The 16,523-nt window shown below is 41.2% G+C and overlaps 1 protein-coding gene across 1 annotated transcript in view; it reads right to left on the bottom strand.

Annotated features, from left to right (window-relative positions):
- Positions 1-16,523, bottom strand: part of EIF3A (eukaryotic translation initiation factor 3 subunit A) — a 52,308-nt gene that overhangs the window by 2,815 nt on the left and 32,970 nt on the right. Inside the window, exons 15-20 of the mRNA XM_053583856.1 lie at positions 12,767-12,889; positions 12,094-12,247; positions 11,372-11,556; positions 7,108-7,196; positions 4,921-5,708; positions 1,165-1,360 (exon numbers count right to left, since the gene is read on the bottom strand). Of these exons, the coding sequence (XP_053439831.1) occupies positions 1,165-1,360; positions 4,921-5,708; positions 7,108-7,196; positions 11,372-11,556; positions 12,094-12,247; positions 12,767-12,889 (1,535 nt within the window). The remainder of the gene's footprint in view (positions 1-1,164; positions 1,361-4,920; positions 5,709-7,107; positions 7,197-11,371; positions 11,557-12,093; positions 12,248-12,766; positions 12,890-16,523) is intronic.

Genomic DNA, 16,523 nt, shown 5'->3' on the forward strand with positions numbered 1-16,523 from the left:
CTATTCCATATGGTGGCCACATGTGGCTACTTAAGTTTAGCTAAGATAATTGTTCTTTTTTTTTTTTTTTGAGACAGAATCAAGCTATCGCCCTAGGTAGAGTGCCATAGCATCACAGCTCACAGCAACCTCCAACTCTTGGGCTTAAGCGATTCTCTTGCCTCAGCCTCCCAAGTACCTGGGACTACAGGCGCCCGCCACAACACCTGGCTATTTTTTGATTGCAGGTGTCATTGTTAATGAGCACACCTGGGCCGAGTTTGAACTCACCACTCTAGGTGTATGTGGCCAGCACCCTGCCAACTGAACTATAGGTGCCATCCAAGTTTACCTAAAATCAAAAGAAGATATTTCCTTAGTAGCACTAACCATATTCCAAAGTGCTCAATAGCCAAATGTGACTGTGGCTACTATATTAGTACCCATATGGAACATTTTCATCCTTGCAGAAAATTGTATTGAATAGCACTGGTCTACATTTATCTGTGCATAGCCATTTCAGCAGAGGGAGCTAGCTAAAACTATTACCACTAATAAAAGCAAAAGGGCTTTTGATAATTTAAGGCTGTAAAACCGATCACCGGCTCGGCGCCTGTAGCTCAAGTGGCTAGGGAGCTGGCGGGTTCGAATCTAGCCCAGGCCCGCAAAACAATGACAACTACAATTAAAAAACAGCCAGGCATTGTGGCAAACACCTGTAGTCCCAGCTACTTGGGAGACTAAGGCAAGATAATTGCTTAAACCCAAGAGTTTGAGGCTGTTGTGACCTATGATGCCACAGCATTCTACCCAGGGTAACAGCTTAAGACTTTGTCTCCAAAAAAAAAAAAAAGAAAAAGAAAAAGAAAAGAAACTGATCACCCTAAACCACAGAGAAAAAAGCAATGAACTGGCTAAGACACCATAACTGGCTCCATTACCAGTCACACAACCTGTAGACAGCCACACAGGTTAGATTTTAATTTCCTTACGAAAGAGTAAAGATTCAAAGAGGGAATGTTCAATCAGATGACCTCTAAAAGAAAATTTTTTTAATGTGCATTAGGATTCCAAAACATAAAGGTGGTGGGAGGAACACCATTTCTCAAAAGTCATTTGGAACACATAACAGAGTACTTAGGAGAATCCCAACTGCAACTGAACACTTTATTTAGAATATCAAACCTAGGTCTTCTGAAGCGATCCTCTCGGTCCCCATCTCTCTCTCTGTCTCTCTCAGGCTCCTTGCCATTCTCCTCACGATCTTGATTATCTCTATCCCTTTCTTTTTCTCTGTCCCATTCCCGTTCTTCTGATGGTCTTGATTCTCGAGGTGGACCCCAACTCTCTTCTCTGGCTTTTTCTTTCTCTCTCCATCCACCTAATTGTTAAAGAAGCAAAATATTTTTCTAGTCAAGCTACAGATTATCAATCATGAATAGAGATCTTAATGTTGCCACTAATTCATCATCATTCTAATTGCTAACTTAAGACACTCCAACTTCATTTAAAAAAAAATTTTAACTAAGACCATATACACATCATTGCAGACTACAACTGCCTATCATTAAATACAGTTTTTCTAACGTAGGTAACTATAGGAAACTTACAGAGTCTGGTTTGAGTGTTACATGAAACAAAAGTATCTATGGCTTTCATATGAAAGCTATAACCCAGTTATAACCTAAGAATATGGGGAAGGGGAGGGGGGAGGGAGGGGAGGGAGAAGGAAGGATGGGCGGAGGAAGGGTGATTGGTGGGATTACACCTGTGGTGCATCTTACAAGGTACACGTGAAACTTAGTAAATGTAGAATATAAATGTCTTAACACAATAACTAAGAAAATGCCAGGAAGGATATGTTAACCAGTGTGATGAAAATGTGTCAAACTGTTTATAAAACCAGTGTATGGTGCCCCATGATTGCATTAATGTACACAGCTATGATTTTATAATAAAATAAATAAAAAACAAAAATATCATTGAAAATCTTAATAACTTTTCCTCTTGTATGCAGGGATTTCAGGTAGAAAATCTGTTCCAATATCATATCACTCATTTAAGCAGAAAACTTAAAAGAGTTTACTCTGATAGAGCCCCAATTTTGAGTTCATTTATGCCTTGGAACATTTTTCAAAGCCAAAAAAACTTCCCTAGCATATCCTCCACCATTTACCATCTACCATCATGTGGTCATTAAACAAGGTTATAAATTTTTTGATCATACTTAACCACAGATGTCAGAATCCAGGAAAATGTATATATATGTGATGTGTAAAAGAGCCAAAGGAAGCAAAGATTTCCAATGAAAATTACAGCTCCAAAGTTAAATTATCATTGTCACTAACACTGCTCTTACCTGTGCTAAAACACTATCCTAACCCCTCTGCCTATAGTAACGTAAGTTTAATCCATTCCATAGCGCTGAAGTCTATATGATCCTCATGTGTGCATTCATTACTTGTGAATTTGCCTACTTACTAGAATTTTTATGTAACCCCCAAATTAATATTCATGGCATTTATACAAAGACATTCAGGGCACCAAAAAACTGGGATTGCTTGACACACATTGCCAGCTGAGTGACAGCCATTTTATTTCACCTCTCAAACACTGCAGAACAAGGGTCTTTTATCAGAGTCTACTGGGTGCCATGTTTTTCCTATCTTTGTGATTGCTGCTACTGATTTCACTTTTAAAATGGCCCCCAGCACAGTAGTAAATGTCTGCCTGATGTCCCCAAACAAAAGGTGGCTATGATGTGTCATAGGGAGAAAATTATTAGATAAGCTTTGTTCAGGCATGAGTTACAATTCTGTTGGTCATGATTTCAATGTTAATAAATTACACTGTGATCGAAGGCTCACAAGAACCTAACTTTGTATGTCTTCTAGGAACAACTGTTCAGTACTCATAGTAACTTTACAAAACATAACCACAGCAATACTTTTAACCCCATTTTACATGAAGCAAGTTAAACTGGCTTGCGTAAAGTCACACGGCTCAATGGTGGAATGAGGTTAGACTGGAAGAAACAGAAGTAGGCAACAGAAATCACTAAGGGTAAAGGCAAGGAAGCTGCTTGCTTAGATCTACACTTAGGACAGATCGCTCTGGTCACTGCCACGTCCCTAATGCAAAAACAGAGAGTGGAAAAAAATGATGGTAACCAAGAATCAAGTATTAGCAGGAAGAATAGAGAAGCGGGTAGATTTGAGGAACATCAAAAAAGCAAAACTAAATGAAAGGATGCAAAGGGCCAGGCACAGTGGCTCATGCCTATAATCCTAGCAATCTGGGAGGCTGACTCAAGAGGATTCCTTGAGCCCAAGAGTTTGAGGTTGCTGTAAGCTATGACATCACAGCACTCTATCCAGGGCAACAAAATGAGACTGTCTCAAAAAGAAAAAAAAAAAAGACTTGGCGCCTGTGGCTCAAGCGGCTAAGGCACCAGCCACATGCACCCGAGCTGGCGGGTTTGAATCCAGCCCGGGCCTGCCAAACAATAATGACCACTGCAACCAAAAAACAGCTGGGGGCGGCGCCTGTGGCTCAGGGAGTAGGGTGCCGGTCCCATATGCCGGAGGTGGCAGGTTCAAACCTAGCCCTGGCCAAAAAAAAAAAAAATAATAATAATAATAATAAAACAGCTGGGTGTTGTGGCAGGCGCCTGTAGTCCCAGCTACTTGGGAGGTAGAGGCAAGAGAATCGCTTGAGCCCAGGAGTTGGAGGTTGAGCTGTGATGCCACGGCACTCCACCCAGAGCGATGACTTGAGGCTCTGTCTCGAGGGGGAGTTTGTAAGACCAGTGTAAAAGAGAACACCCAGATTCCTACCTCAGTTAGATGGACAAAAAGCAGGGGTAGGTGGGTAAGTGGGTATGTGTGGGTGGTGGTGATGGTGGTGTTAAGTGGAGTTTTGAATAAATTGTGTTTTAAATCACCAGGACTTGAAGGTAGAGATACACTGTGTACAACAGGCAGTGTCACCTGCATGTAATATGCAGAAATTGGCTGGGCGCGGTGGCTCACACCTGTAATCCTTGCACTCTGAGAGGCCGAGGCGGGTTGACTGCCTGAGCTCAGGAGTTTGAGAGACTAGCCTGAGCCAGAGCAATACCCCGTCTCTAAAAAGTCAGGCACTATGGTAGGTGCCTATAGTCCCAACTACTTGGGAGGCTTAGGCAAGACAATCACTTAAGCCCAAGAGTTTGAGCTTGCTGTGAGCTGTGATGCCAAGTGAGACTGCCTCACCAAGAAAAAAAAAAAAAAAGCAGAAATTGCCTGGAGAGAATGGTAAGAGACATATGTCACAGACTTGTATACCCTACAACTGCTCATGAGTAATAAAGCATGGTGAAGTGACTCATGACTTCCCAGCACTCTGGAAGGCTGAGGAGGATCACTTGAGGCCTGAAGTTTGAGACCAGTCTGACCCACCATAGTGAGATTCTGTCTCCACAAAAAATATTAAAGTGTGGAGAGATAAACAGGTCTAGCACTAAGGAAGAAAATAAACTCTTCTTCCACATGTAAATCCAAGGCTGGTAGGACCGTGACTACTCCATACACTTCAGTTTTAATTATTTTTAAAAATAAGCTGGTCCAAGACGGAACATGAAGACATCGATATTGATGGTGTGGGTACAGGAATAGTCTTCGAAAAGAAGCAGTCAACAAGGCTGCAGGAAAATAGAGAGCACAACAATAATACCACTGAAGAAGAAAGTGGGGTGAGGTTATTTGTTTTGAGGGAGAGATAGCAAAAGCAAATTTCTGACAGTGAAGGCTTTGTGCAGATATAAAAGGAAAGATAGAAAATTGGTTTACCTAAAAAACAACGATGGCCAATCTATCATCCATTAGTTTCCTTCTCCATGTAAACTCACCAAGCAGATCCCATAAAGTATCCAATCTAATTTCTGAATACCAGAATTTTTACCTGGCTTGACAAAAGGTCTCCAGGGACCAGGTCTTGAGTCATCACCCCGTCTAGGAATTCGATCATCATCCACGTTTCTCCAAGGCCCCCTATCATCATCTGCACTACGCCTGGAAATTCTATCATCATCAGTATTCCTCCAAGGTCCTCGATCATCATCCAACCCTCCTCGCCTGGGCCCCCGGTCATCATCCATGCCCCGCCTGGGCCCCCGGTCATCATCCATGCCCCGCCTGGGCCCCCGGTCGTCATCCATGCCCCGCCTGGGCCCCCGGTCGTCATCAGCATTCCGCCAGGATTGTCGATCATCATCAGCACCTCCTCCTCGCCTGGGCCCCCGGTCCTCATCCATCCCACGTCTTGGTCCTCTGTCCTCATCAGCTGTTCGCCAACTTCCTCTGTCCTCATCCAGTCCCCGTCTAGGTGGTCTGTCATCATCTGCATGACGCCAGCTTCCCCTGTCATCATCACCAATTCGTCTGGGAGGCCTGTCATCATCACCAATTCGTCTGGGAGGCCTGTCATCATCACCAATTCGTCTGGGAGGCCTATCATCATCTGTATTGCGCCAAGAAGGTCGGTCATCATCTGCCCCACGCCGAGAGAATCTATCTTCATCAGGACCACGTCTGGGGCCTCTGTCATCCTCCAGGCCACGCCGGGGAATACGATCGTTGTCTGGACGAAGAGAAGACTCTCTGTCTTCATCATCCCCTAAACGCCGGGGTCGCTCTTCATCTCTTCTGTGAGGCCTCTCCTCATCCCGCCCTTCTCCCCGTCTCCATTCCCTACAGTGCGATAACAACAAACTTTTTAAAAAGTATATGATCCCTTGAGGAATTATGTATTTCACTTTTTTTTATATCAGCTTTGGTCTAAATTCATTCATCCTGGTCCTAAAGAAATACATCTTCCTAAGAAAAAACTAACCAAGAATCCACTACTTTACATGAGCAAATAGATCTCTAAAGCAATTACCTGTAAAGAGTCTACCTGCCCCTTAATGAGGGAATTTTAGTGACTTCTACATCTTTTACAATGACCTTACTAAACTTAATTTTTCTTTTTCTTTTTTTTTTTGAGACAGAGTCTCACTATGTCACTATGTCACCCTCAGTAGAGTGCTGTGGCATTACAACTCACAGCAACCTCAAACACTTGGGCTTAAGTGATTCTCTTGCCTCAGCCTCCCAAGTAGCTGGGATTACAGGCCCGCCACAACGCCCGGCTATTTTTTATTTTGTTGTTGTTGTTGTCATTGTTGTTTAACAGGCCTGGGCGGGCTTTAAACCTACCAGCCCCAGTGCAGGTAAACCACTGAGCTACAGGCGCTGAGCCTAAACTTAATTTCTCAACAGGAATTAAAGCGAGCCTTCTTCCCTATTGTTGGCTGTTATTTTAAAGAATGGTTCAATCTATTTACTCTAAAACAGTGGTTCTCAACTTTCCTGATGCCTCCTAATGCTGCAACCCTTTAATACAGTTCCTCATGTTGTGGTGACCCCCAACCATAAAATTATTTTCATTGCTACTTCATAACTGTAATTTTGCTACTACTGTTATGAATCGTAATGTAAATATCCGATATGCAGGATGTATGTTTTTTTCTTTCTTTTGCAGAGACAGAATCTTGCTTTATCACCCTTGGTAGAGTGCTATGGCATCACACAGCTCACAGCAACCTCCAATTCCTGGGCTTAAGCGATTCTCTTGCCTCAGCCTCCCAAGTAGCTGGGACACAGGCGACCACCACAATGCCCGGCTATTTTTTTGTTACAGTTGGCCAAGGCCAGGTTTGAACCTGCTACCCTCGGTATATGGGGCCAGAGCCCTACCCACTGAGCCACAGGTGCCGCCCACAGGATGTATTTTCATTGTTACAAAGAGGTCGCGACTCGCAGGTTGAGAACCGCTGCTCTAAATGAAAAGATGTTCTGGAACTGTTCATTCAATACCCGTTAGGGAATAAAAAAATCTGAAGGATGTATTTCTCAAGATGTTTAAAAGTCAGTAGGTATGGCAATATGGAAGAAAATTATAAAAAACAAGAGTAACACAATCAGACATGCACAACAATTCTTCAGGCTTCTCTTTCTCTAGCTCTACAAAATAAACTAAGTTTCAAAAACTACTGATAAGCTGTTAACAGGACTATGATTAGGTGGTACTTTCCCTGATTCCACTTACTTCTCTGGTGGGCCTCTTCGCCACTCGGAATCTGCTTCAGGTCCTTTTCTCCATGTGCCTTCAGAATCTCTATCTCCCCAACGAGAGTCCTACATTATCGAAGTTAGCAAAAGGTATCACAATGACAACAGTTTACTATTACAACTACTGCTATTACCACTGAAACACTTGCACTTAAATATAAGCAAGTTTTAAAATTTTATTTCATTCTTAATCTGGACTAAAAGTCCAATAAAAATGGTATTCTTAAATACTGTGGTGGTTTTATTGATCGATAAAACACCACATGAAGCAGCAACCTGGGAGCACCACGTGGAGCTATTAAAATGTCTAAAAATTTCTTTCAACCTAGAAACTTACTTTTAAGACTATGTGAAAAAAACAAGTGCCTTATAATGTATATTATGGTGCCTCCTAAGCAAAGATTAATGGAGGAAATGAAATATCTAATAAAAAGTGGTTAAATTAATAATATTTCTCTCTTCAAAGTATTGTACTATCATGAAATGTTATAAAAAGGATGTTACCTTACAGTGAAAACAGTCTGGTGCAACCTTTCTACAGGTCAATGCATACAATTTCAATCACAAATACCCTCTGGCACAGTTGCTCCTAAAAATAAATAACCTAAGGCCATAATCTGAGAAGGCTAGAAGATATATATATTTTTTTTTTTTTTTGGTTTTTTGGCCGAGGCTGGGTTTGAACCCACCACCTCTGGCATATGGGACCAGCGCCCTAGTCCTTGAGCCACAGGCGCCGCCCAGGCTAGAAGATATTTTAAAACAGTATTTACTGGTATGGTGGGAAGACTAAAATAAAAACCTACAAAACTAGGAATAACTAATAATGTCAAATAGTTCATGAGTAAGAGGACCTTGGTTTCCTTAATTATATTTTAAAAATATGTCTTGGCAGGGCTCACCTATATATAATCCTAACACTCTGCGAGGCTGAGGCAGGTGGACTGCCTGAGCTCACGGGTTCAAGAACAGCCTGAGCAAGAGACCCTGTCTCTAAAAATAGCCATGCGTTGAGACAGGCGCCTGCTACTTGAGAGGCTGAGGTTGCTGTGAGCTATGAGATACATGGCACTCTACCAAGGGCAACAAAGTGAGACTGTCTCAAAACAAACAAAATGTCTTGCCAATGAAACCCTCCACTAATAACCAGAGATGAAAAGTGGTGAAGGACAGGATTGGCCAGATAATAGTTGGTCCCCGTCACCACAGCTAATACTGGGCTACTATTAAGGTGAGGTTGTGCTAAGAGACTTTCCCAAGAGAACACTGTGAGAGAAAATAGAACTTATCAGTGTAACTATGGTAACTATAATAAAGGAAAACACCCACAGCCAGAAGACCAAGTTTCTCCCACCCTCACATTTGTCTTGTAAATTATACTCAAAGTAGTCATGCTGTTAAAGGACCCAGTACAAGTATGTATATCAGAAACTCAGAAAAGGATTTTAAGGAGGTCTGTGAGGGCGGTGCCTGTGGCTCAGTGAGTATGGCGCCGGCCCCATATGCTGAGGGTGGTGGGTTCAAAACCAGCCCCGGCCAAACTGCAACAAAAAAATAGCCGGGCGTTGTGGCGCGCGCCTGTAGTCCCAGCTGCTCGGGAGGCTGAGGCAGGAGAATCACGTAAACTCAAGAGTTAAGAGGTTGCCGTGAGCTGTGTGACACCACGGCACTCTACCGAGGGCGGTACAGTGAGACTCTGTCTCTACAAAAAAAAAAAAAGGTCTGTGATAGCCATTAAACATACAATTCTAAAAAAGTTAATGGAGACTGCCAAAACTTCTTTCAGTCAATAGATCAAAAAAAAAAAAAAAAAGGTCTAGCTGATGAACAGGGGTCTCAGAGAAGCTGGTACAGAGGAACAAATGATGAAAAGAGTAAAAAGAAAAACATTAGAAAAGGTAAGAAGAGGACTTTGAAAAGGCAATAGAGAAAAACACAAGTTCCTTAAGAAAATTGTCTGCTCTAGAGCGTGAATTCTGACCAAAAATGCAAAAGTGGGGCATGGGCCCCATATGCCAGAGGTGGTGAGTTCAAGTCCAGCCCTGGCCAAAAATTGCAAAAAAAAAAAAAAAAAAAGAAAAGAAAAAGAAAAAGAAAATGCAAAAGTGGGAAAAAGGGAAAAATAAGCAAGACCACACACTGGCCAGGTGCAGTGTGGCTCACACCTATAATCCTAGCACCCTGGGAGGCTGATGCAGGAGGATCCCTTAAGCTCAGAAGTTTGAGACCAGCCTCCGAGACCTTGTCTGTACTAAAAATAGCCAGGCATTGTCACAAGCCTATAGTCTCAGCTACTGAGGAGGCTGAGACAAGAGGCTCTTGAGCCCAAGAGTCTGAGGTTGCTGTGAGCTATGATGACGTCACCGCACTCTACTCAGGACAACAGAGTGAAACTCTGTCTCAAGCAGGTTAAGTTTCCTCACTTGCTTTAGGAGACGAAGTTCCCATCAAATTAACAGGATGCCACAGATTTAAACAACACAGTATCTCTGATTTCACACACACAGAACTTTGTGCCTGACAGAAACCGAACATTGATAAAAAACCTGAACATCAGCCAGGCGTTGTGGTGGGCACCTGTAGTCCCAGCTACTCGGGAGGCTGAGGCAAAAGAAGTGCCTAAGCCCAAGAGCTGGAGATTGCTGTGAGTTGTGACACCACAGCAGTCTATGAGGGCAACAAAGCGAGACTGCCTCAAAAAAAAAAAAAAAAAAAAAACCTGAACATCATTTTTAGGACACAAAGTAAAGTATGTTAAATTCCAAAAACCTGGAAATCACACAGATCACTCTTACTGAAAAATAAGAAATTAAACTAGCAACATGAGTAACAAAACTAAAAAAATTATCCACATATATTATAAAACTGAAGACTCCACAGAAAACTATAAGGTCCGCTCATAAAGATAAACATTTGATACAGCTGTGGCACAGATAAAGGAGTAGAGAAAAGGAATACAAGAAATACTTGAGCTATTTATCTCTTATTTTAAAAAATAAGCAACACTCCCAAACATCCTAAGCAAAAGAAGAGCATGCAAATGAGTATCTGTCACAGACACGTAAGGCAGAAAACTAGCTCAGAATGGCTGGAACACACGTAACTCAGAAGAATATATTATCAGATGAAACTAAAGAAAAGGGCAGTGCACATGAAGGGCCCTAATGTTAAGGCATGTTTTACCTGTGGCTCTCAGCAACGAGGACCAACCAAAGTAGAGGTTTGAAACTCAAGAGCAAGTGCAGCAAACATGCTATATTATAAAAATTCAAGCCCATCACAATGTAGAGGATGAAGTCTGAAACTGAGGGGAAATTATGATCACAGACTAGGAAGGAAACAGACCAGTAAACTATATAGGCAAAGAAAAATTTGAATTAAGGTAGTAATGTAGAGACAGAGAAAAAGACAACAGTACACCAATGAGAAGGGAGAATTCTAAAGATGAGACAACAGGGAACACAAGTCAGGTGCAGACCTAAATGCATCTTAAAAATAAGTATTTAGTACATCGCCTGTGGCTCAAAGGAGTAGGGCGCTGGTCCCATAAGCCAGAGGTGGCGGGTTCAAACCCAGCCCCAGCCAAAAACAGCAATAAATAAATACTTAGATCAGTGTTTGAATAACATAGGAATCTTGTTAAACTGCAGATTCTGATTCAGAAGGTTTGGAGTTGGAACTGAGAGACTGGATTTTTTTTTTTTCCAGTTTTTTTTTTTTTTATTGTTGGGGATTCATTGAGGGTACAATAAGCCAGGTTACACTGATTGCAATTGTTAGGTAAAGTCCCTCTTGAGAGACTGGATTTTTAACAACTCCCCAGGGATGCTGACACTGCTGCTCCACCAGAAAATCTCTGAGTAGCAAAGAATTAAAGAACTCATATCATTCTCTACATTTATAGCAACTTCTCTCAAGGAACTCGACAACAATCCCTCTGTACCATATTAAGGAGCGCTAGCTATTGATCAAATACACTCATGACATTCATTCTTGTTAAGTATTCTTGGCAACTATTCTAAAGCCTATAAAATTCTATGTTTGCTAAAATAGGTCTAATTTTTCCCTCCTTAGGAACCTTCCATTCTTTGGACAAAACAATACCTAATTTGAAAGAGATTATGAAAGTAAATGACTTAAAATATCAAACCCAAACTTTTACACAGGTATCACTTAAGCAAAAATGGCTGAAAAAATACATCACTTTAAAACAAAATAAATGCATGAATTTCTAAACTCGCCTTTCTAGAAAGTGGATCATCACCCAGTCTTCTCTCTTCCTCCCTGCGACGTTCTCTTTCTTCAATTTCCAACTCCCTTTGGCGTTTTTTTCTTTCTACTTCTTCTAATTTCTTGACCCGCTCCTGATATTCTCGCAGCTCTTCCTCGCGTTTTGCTCGTTCAGCACGTTCTCTCTCTTCACGCTCTACAGAATATATTAGGTTACTTGTCTGCCATCTAGCTACAATCTTCCCCTAGTGTCACGTCTACTTTTCTTGTTTTACAACAGGTAGCAGAGTACAGAAGTAAATGTGAAAATAGTCTGCCATCAGCTAAATGGCAGAAAATAGTCAAGAGAACAAAGATTATGCCACTCAACAACGGTTTTACAATGACTTAAGATATTAGGATCCCCCGATTTCTGCACATCTAGGATTACATATACAGAATCGTTTGAATACCTTCACCTGACATGTATTCCTCAATAAATGTTACCTACACAGAATACATTTATTAAAAACAAAAAGCATGAATTTCTAATAGAGTATCAAATTCGTGAAAAGTTGATAGAAGGTATAGATAGTATCTTCACACACAGCAAACAAGGTTGAGAACTAGATATAATTACAGTACTACGAGGCCAATTACCTTGACGCCTATATTTTCTAAATAAGATTACTAAAAGTTGGATCTAATATCAACCTTACATTACCACACCTCCAATCTTGGTTTATACAGCTACCTTTTAGCATTTTTTCTTCTGCCCTCCTCTGTTCCTCCTCCTCTTTTTCTCTATAGTAAGTTATTCTGCGTTCTTCTTTACGCTGCCTTTTCCGTTCCTCTAAGCGATTATGCCTTTCTTCTGCTAATCGTTCTTCAAATTGTTTAAGTTTTTCCTGCAATTTAATAGTTACCAAAAAGAGATTAAAAAAAAAAACTTTGTCAAAAGCAACAAAGCAGCAGAAAGCTTCACAAATTTCTTAGAAGGCAATCTCTAAGCACAAAAACTGTAATTTCCAAATTTCACTTTTAAAGTTTCATCAGCATGCCAAATTTTAAAAAATTTATACAGTTGATATTATCTACACCCAGTGGGTTTATCTTTATACAAAATATAAACAATATTAAATGAGAACTTAAATCAAGACTTAAAATCATTTTTTTTTCTGAATCAAATAGTGAACAAATACTTGTATCAAAGAAGGCTATGTAGTTAACTTTCACCTTTAGAAAAATTTCTTTAGGTGATTGACTATTTAGTTCATAAAATATTTGCCAAAAATTTCTATCAAAATGTTAAATGGCCACTACACATGTTAACTCAAAAGAGAAAATACCACTGTGATAAAGGAGAATTCTTAAGGGAACACTAAAAAGCTGATGAATAAATGTCTCCTTAAAATCAATAAGTTCACCTCATAAACGGATTGTCGTGCTGCTTTGAGTCGCATTACAAATAAATCTCTGTCTTCAAGCATTCGTGACATCCGGTTCTTATGTTCAAGAGCCTTTTCTCGTTCTAGCTGCATAGTAGTAATCTGCAAGTTACAAAGCACAGTTAAATTTCAAAGCATTCTTTTTTTTTTTTTTTTTGGAGACAGAGCCTCAAGCTATCACCCTGGATAGAGTGCCATGGGCAATCACAGCAACCTCCAACTCTTGGGCTTAAGCGTTTGTCTTGCCTCAGCCTCCCAAGTAGCTGGGACTACAGGCACCTGCCACAACGCCCACAACGCCCGGCTATTTTTTTTTTTCTGGTTGTAGCTGTCATTATTTGGCAGGCCCAGGCCCAATTCGAACCCACCAGCTCTGGGGTATGTGGCTGGCGCCTTAGCTGCTTGAGCTATAAGCGCCAAGCCAAAGCATTCTTGTTTACTAATTTCCTCCCAACAAAATGACTGATATTCTTTTTTTTTTTTTTTTTTTTTTGGCCGGGGCTAGGTTTGAACCTGCCACCTCTGGCATATGGGACCGGCGCCCTACTCCTTGAGCCACAGGTGCCGCCCAATGACTGATATTCTTGAAAAATTAAAAGCAGCACCTCTATCTCTTCCATTGGGCCACAACATTTCATAAAAATGAATTATCATTTATGCCAACAGGTCCCCAAAAAGACAATTAGAAACAAGTAGATAAAGTACTCCTGGGACAGACACCTGTCCCAGGGCACCAGGAATTTTTATGAATGAAAACTATAATGTACAGGCATACCTCAGAGATTACTGAAGATTCGGTTCCAGATCATAGCAATAAAGCAGATATGGCAATAAAGCAAGTAACAGATATGTTTTTTTTTGTAGAGACAGAGTCTCACTTTATGGCCTCACACAGCTCACAGCAACCTCCAACTCCTAGGCTTAAGCAATTCTCTTGCCTCAGCCTCCCGAGTAGCTGGGACTACAGGTGCCCGCCACAACGCCCGGCTAAATAACAGATATTTTTAAGTTTGCCAATGCATAGTTATATTTAAACTATACTACAGTCTATTAGGTATACAATAATGTCTTTAAAAAAATGTACACACATTTAAAAAGATTTTATTAGTAAAAAACACTAATGATTATCTGAGATTTCAAGGAGCCATTATCTTTTTGCTGCTAAAGGGGCTTCTTGCCTCCATTTTAATGGCTGCTGACCAATCAGGTGATGGTTGCTGACAGTTGGGTGGTTGTGCCAATTTCTTAAAGACAACAATGAAATGTGCCGTTATCAATTGACTTGCTCTTTCACAAAAGATTGCTCTAATTCTTTCTGACAGCATTTCAAGACTTCTTTCAAAATTAGAATGCTTTATCAACTAAGCTTGAATAACGTTCTATATTCTTTGTTATCATTTCAACAATGTCCACAACACCTTCACCAGTAGATTTCATCTCAAAAGTCAGTGTCTTTGCTAATCCACAAAAAGTAAGTCCTCCTCTGTTCAAGTTTAATCATGAGATTCCAAAAATTCAGCCACATCAGACTCCATTTCTAAATCTCCAACTCTTGCTATTACCACATCTGTAGTTCCTTCCTCCACTAAAGCCTGGAAACCCTCCAAGTCAGCCATGAAAATTGGTATTAACTTCTTCCAAACTCCTATTAATGTCATTTTTACATACTCCCATGAAATCATGAATGTTCTTAATAACATCTAGAATGGAGAATCTTTTCCAGGTTTTCTTTTTTTTTTTTTTTGTAGAGACACAGTCTCACTTTTATGGCCCTCAGTAGAGTGCCATGGCATCACAGAGCTCACAGCAACCTCCAACTCCTGGGCTCAAGCTATTCTCTTGCCTCAGCCTCCCGAGTAGCTGGGACTACAGGCGCCCGCCACAACGCCCAGCTATTTTTTGGCTGCAGTTCAGACGGGGCCCGGTTTGAACCCGCTACCCTCGGCATATGGGGCCGGCGCCCCACTGACTGAGCCACAGGCGCCGCCCCTTTTCCAGGTTTTCAATTTACTTTGCCTACTTCCATCAGAAGGAATCACTATCTGTGGCACCTGCAGCATTACAAAATGTACTTCTCAAGTAAGACTCGAAAATCTAAATTACTCCTTGATCCATGAGCTACAAGAATGAATATCGTGTTAACAGGCATGAAAACAACATTAACCTCCCTGTACAATGCCAGCAGATATCCTGGGTAATCAAGGTGCATCATCAATAAGCAGTTAATATTTTGAAAAAAAATAGGCTCAGCAGCTGTGGCTCAAGCGGCTAAGGCGCCGGCCACATACACCTGAGCTGGCGGGTTCGAATCCAGCCCAGGCTCGCCAAACGACGACAACAGCTGCAACCAAAAAATAGCCCCCAGGCATTGTGGTGGGTGCCTGTAGTTCCAGCTACTTGGGAGGCTGAGGCAAGAGAATCACTTGAGCCCAGGAGTTGGAGATTGCTGTGAGCTGTGAAGCCACAATACTCTACCCAGGGCAACAGCTTGAGGCTCTGTCTCAAAAAAAAAAATACATATATATGTGTGTGTGTGTGTATATATATATATATATATGTATATGTACATACATATTTTGTGGCAGAGTCTCACTCTGTCAACCTGGATAGAGTGCCATGGTGTTATAGCTCACAACCTCAAACTTTTGGGCTCAAGTAATCCTCTTGCCTCTGAGACTCACTATAGGTGCCCTCCCCCCTTAACGCCTGGCTTTTTTTGTTTGATTTCTATTTTTAAGTAGAGACAGAGTCTTGATCCTGCTTTGTTGGTCTTGGAACACCTGAGCTCAGGGGATCTATTGTCTCCATCTTCCAAAGTGCTAGGATGACAGGTGTGAGCCACCATGCTTTGGCAAAAGAAATCTTTTTTTATTTGAGGTCAATGGGCTTATGGTCAGTAAACCATTACTATAAACAGATGTGCTCCATCCAGACTTTGTTCTTCCATTTTTACAAGCAGAGTAAATTCTCAGGGGCTCTAGGATTTTCAAAACAATAAATGAGACTTAGCTTCTGCAACTTAAAGTCACCGGCTTCATTACTTCCTAACAAGAGAGCCTGTGCTTTAAAGCTGAAGCCAGGAAAAAAAAAAAAAAAAAAGCTGAAGCCAGGCATTTTCTCCTTTGTAACTATGCAAATTGTAGAAGGCACCTTCTTCCAACAGAAGGCTATTTCATCACTGAAAATCCATTGTTTAGTGTTGTCTCCATCTATGACCTTATCCAGATCAATGTGCTGCAGCTTCTCCATCAGCATGTGCTTCTTCACCTTGCACTTTCAGGTTATGGAAACAGCTTCTTTCCTTAACACTTCTGCTAGCATCAAAGCTTTTCCTTCAGTCTCCTTGCATCTTTCACCGTTCACAGACTGAAGAGGGTTGGGATTAGGTTTTGGCTTAGGCTATTTATTATTCTGAATACCCTAGAGCCCCTAAGAATTGGTATGATCTTCTATCTAAACTACTAACTTTTCATCAGCTCTATTTCCCTTTCTTTTTTTTTTTTTTTGCAGTTTTTGGCCAGGGCCGGGTTTGAACTCACGACCTCTGGTATATGGGGCCAGTGCCCCTACTCCTTGAGCCATAGGTGCCACTTCTATTTCCCTTTCTTAATCATGTGTTCACTGGAAACACTTTTAATTTCTTCTAAAAACTCGTCCTTTGCATTCACAACTTGATTAACTAGAGTGCAAGAGGGCCTAGCTCTCAGCCTATCTCAGCTTACAACACAACTTAATC

The sequence above is a fragment of the Nycticebus coucang genome, chromosome 3 (genome assembly GCF_027406575.1).
Source record: "Nycticebus coucang isolate mNycCou1 chromosome 3, mNycCou1.pri, whole genome shotgun sequence".
NCBI classification, from domain to species: domain Eukaryota; kingdom Metazoa; phylum Chordata; class Mammalia; order Primates; family Lorisidae; genus Nycticebus; species Nycticebus coucang.